Source organism: Borostomias antarcticus, assembly GCF_949987555.1.
Source record: "Borostomias antarcticus genome assembly, chromosome: 4".
NCBI lineage: Eukaryota > Metazoa > Chordata > Actinopteri > Stomiiformes > Stomiidae > Borostomias > Borostomias antarcticus.
Window position 1 is genome coordinate 787,501 of NC_140237.1, and position 4,060 is coordinate 791,560.

Genomic DNA, 4,060 nt, shown 5'->3' on the forward strand with positions numbered 1-4,060 from the left:
TGTGGTAAAGTATAGCCTAGCCTACAATCTCCTTACCCGTATTTTGTAGTGTTTTTTCCCGTTCCCCGTTTGTGATTACTCTCACTCACCCTGCCTCCCCTCCTCATCTCTCCAGTTCCTGCCTGACCCACGCCTGTACGATTACCCCGCTCCTGCCTGACCATCGCCTGTACGACAACGCTCCTGCCTGACCATCGCCTGTACGACAACCCCGCTCCTGCCTGACCATCGCCTGTACGACAACCCCGCTCCTGCCTGACCATCGCCTGTACGACTACCACGCTCCTGCCTGACCATCGGCTGTACGACTACCACATCCCCCTTTGTGATCTTATTAAATCGCCCCTCCGGGCTTTACCGTTCCTTGCCTCCTCCTTTCCTGTTGCGCCTGGGTCCTAAAACCGAACTTTAACAGTCTTGAACCTGTACACTCCGGTGAATGAGTTTGAGGAGCGCGTGTCGCTTTGTGATCTTATTAAATCGCCCCTCCGGGCTTTACCGTTCCTTGCCTCCTCCTTTCCTGTTGCGCCTGGGTCCTAAAACCGAACTTTAACAGTCTTGAACCTGTACACTCCGGTGAATGAGTTTGAGGAGCGCGTGTCGCTTTGTGATCTTATTAAATCGCCCCTCCGGGCTTTACCGTTCCTTGCCTCCTCCTTTCCTGTTGCGCCTGGGTCCTAAAACCGAACTTTAACAGTCTTGAACCTGTACACTCCGGTGAATGAGTTTGAGGAGCGCGTGTCGCTTTGTGATCTTATTAAATCGCCCCTCCGGGCTTTACCGTTCCTTGCCTCCTCCTTTCCTGTTGCGCCTGGGTCCTAAAACCGAACTTTAACAGTCTTGAACCTGTACACTCCGGTGAATGAGTTTGAGGAGCGCGTGTCGCTTTGTGATCTTATTAAATCGCCCCTCCGGGCTTTACCGTTCCTTGCCTCCTCCTTTCCTGTTGCTCCTGGGTCCTAAAACCGAACTTTAACAGTCTTGAACCTGTACACTCCGGTGAATGAGTTTGAGGAGCGCGTGTCGCTTTGTGATCTTATTAAATCGCCCCTCCGGGCTTTACCGTTCCTTGCCTCCTCCTTTCCTGTTGCGCCTGGGTCCTAAAACCGAACTTTAACAGTCTTGAACCTGTACACTCCGGTGAATGAGTTTGAGGAGCGCGTGTCGCTTTGTGATCTTATTAAATCGCCCCTCCGGGCTTTACCGTTCCTTGCCTCCTCCTTTCCTGTTGCGCCTGGGTCCTAAAACCGAACTTTAACAGTCTTGAACCTGTACACTCCGGTGAATGAGTTTGAGGAGCGCGTGTCGCTTTGTGATCTTATTAAATCGCCCCTCCGGGCTTTACCGTTCCTTGCCTCCTCCTTTCCTGTTGCGCCTGGGTCCTAAAACCGAACTTTAACAGTCTTGAACCTGTACACTCCGGTGAATGAGTTTGAGGAGCGCGTGTCGCTTTGTGATCTTATTAAATCGCCCCTCCGGGCTTTACCGTTCCTTGCCTCCTCCTTTCCTGTTGCGCCTGGGTCCTAAAACCGAACTTTAACAGTCTTGAACCTGTACACTCCGGTGAATGAGTTTGAGGAGCGCGTGTCGCTTTGTGATCTTATTAAATCGCCCCTCCGGGCTTTACCGTTCCTTGCCTCCTCCTTTCCTGTTGCGCCTGGGTCCTAAAACCGAACTTTAACAGTCTTGAACCTGTACACTCCGGTGAATGAGTTTGAGGAGCGCGTGTCGCATTGTGATCTTATTAAATCGCCCCTCCGGGCTTTACCGTTCCTTGCCTCCTCCTTTCCTGTTGCGCCTGGGTCCTAAAACCGAACTTTAACAGTCTTGAACCTGTACACTCCGGTGAATGAGTTTGAGGAGCGCGTGTCGCTTTGTGATCTTATTAAATCGCCCCTCCGGGCTTTACCGTTCCTTGCCTCCTCCTTTCCTGTTGCGCCTGGGTCCTAAAACCGAACTTTAACAGTCTTGAACCTGTACACTCCGGTGAATGAGTTTGAGGAGCGCGTGTCGCTTTGTGATCTTATTAAATCGCCCCTCCGGGCTTTACCGTTCCTTGCCTCCTCCTTTCCTGTTGCGCCTGGGTCCTAAAACCGAACTTTAACAGTCTTGAACCTGTACACTCCGGTGAATGAGTTTGAGGAGCGCGTGTCGCTTTGTGATCTTATTAAATCGCCCCTCCGGGCTTTACCGTTCCTTGCCTCCTCCTTTCCTGTTGCGCCTGGGTCCTAAAACCGAACTTTAACAGTCTTGAACCTGTACACTCCGGTGAATGAGTTTGAGGAGCGCGTGTCGCTTTGTGATCTTATTAAATCGCCCCTCCGGGCTTTACCGTTCCTTGCCTCCTCCTTTCCTGTTGCGCCTGGGTCCTAAAACCGAACTTTAACAGTCTTGAACCTGTACACTCCGGTCAATGAGTTTGAGGAGCGCGTGTCGGTTACGTTCATACGAACCATACAGGTACCCTGTCTCACTGTCTCAATGCTACCTATCTGACTTTGTCTCTATGCCTGCGTGTGTGTGTGCGTGTGTGTCTTCGTGTGCGTGTGTGCGTGTGTGTGTGTGCGCGTGTGTGTGTGTGGTAACGATCATCCCCTGTGCTCTCCTCTCAGACGCGTTTGCGGGACCGCTGTGGGACGCCTCAGCTGTTGATGGACACTAAGAGGATCTACCCCGTCACCTTCCCCTTCAACCCCTCCTCCCTGGCCCTTGAGACCATCCAGATCCCCGGCTCCCTCAACCTACCGTTCCTCACATTGGTATAATAAATGAATATATATATATATATCACGCTAGGATATTTTATTTATTGCGCCTTTTATTCCCCTGCTTTTAAAAAATAAAGTTTTTTCTTTGGAGAAGACATGGATGTCCTGAGAGACATGGATGTGGCTATATAAAGACTACTCCATCAGTCCCATTATATCATATTTTATGTCAGTAGTAGATTAACCATGTAGGATAATTGAATGAACACTACTGTAGTCCACTTTTGAAAGTAGATGTTGATTTGTTAATGTACAGTATCATACTTTTACTCTAGTCATGTGTAACCTGCATCTTCAGCAGCGCTCAGATTGAAGCCCCGATTCAGCACAGGTTTCACTAGTGGTTTAGACTCTGGCGCGGGTTTAAAGGAGAATGCTCGTTTTTGACAACCTGGACCTTATTTAAGGCATATTATAAGACGTTTGATTCAACGAGATCCCTTTGGTGTAATTCGGAGGCCTGTAGAAGAAATTAAAAATCCAGCGCAAGCCAAGTATATCTATGTAATGGTGGCGGACGGGGCACTGAGAATGCAGCTTCTAAAAAATCTATTTTCTGCCGCGAAACGGTTGTTTTCATCAATCTGTCTTTATGAATCGCTAGTTGTGCTTACATAGAGCGAGAGCTTGTTGTGGTTTTTCACATGCCTCTAATATGATCTTTAGAAACGAAATAGCTTCCCCACTTGCTCCAGCACGCATGCGCACATCGCGCAAACTGGCTATTCTCCGTCTGTAGGCTACACTTGCGGCTCACATTCTCTACGCTACGATCGGCGTCCATCATATTCTAAGTCATCTTCTATATCCTCAAAATCTGATAAATATTCAGGCATATTGCACACAATATTCCAGGCACCAACAAGCTGATCGTAGAGTAGAGAATGTGAGCCGTGAGTGTAGCCTACAGACGTAACGGAGAATAGCCAGTCTGCGTGCTGTGCGCATGCGTGCTGGAGCAAGTGGGGAAGCGGAATTGCTTCTGAATGGTTTCCGAACGGTTCCGCCAAAGGCAGTTATTGAGGCCCACCGATAAAACCACCTTCTGTGTCATCCGACAGGGGTCCAGCTTATCCAGGAGCGCCTTCAGATGGTGAATCTGGGCCCCTGGAAAGCTGTCAACCTGCACTAATGGAAGGTAGTATTGGGGGACCCTGGAGAGGTTAGAGTCCCCAACCACTAGTACAGGTTTACTCACTGTCAGTGCCCAGTTGGGCCCCTTTTGGAAGGTCTGTTTATGGCGGGTGGGTCTCTGTGGAGAGAACTGAATGCTGTCATTCTCAGTCTCCTCG

At 49.7% G+C, this 4,060-nt stretch overlaps 1 protein-coding gene across 1 annotated transcript in view; it reads left to right on the plus strand.

Moving 5' to 3' along the window:
- Positions 1-2,765, plus strand: part of LOC311308083 (unconventional myosin-Va-like) — a gene marked incomplete at both ends in the record, with an annotated part of 14,510 nt that extends 11,745 nt beyond the window's left edge. The window contains 2 exons of the mRNA XM_084437020.1: positions 2,390-2,460; positions 2,613-2,765. Of these exons, the coding sequence (XP_084293146.1) occupies positions 2,390-2,460; positions 2,613-2,765 (224 nt within the window). The remainder of the gene's footprint in view (positions 1-2,389; positions 2,461-2,612) is intronic.
- Between the last annotated feature and the right edge of the window lie 1,295 nt (positions 2,766-4,060).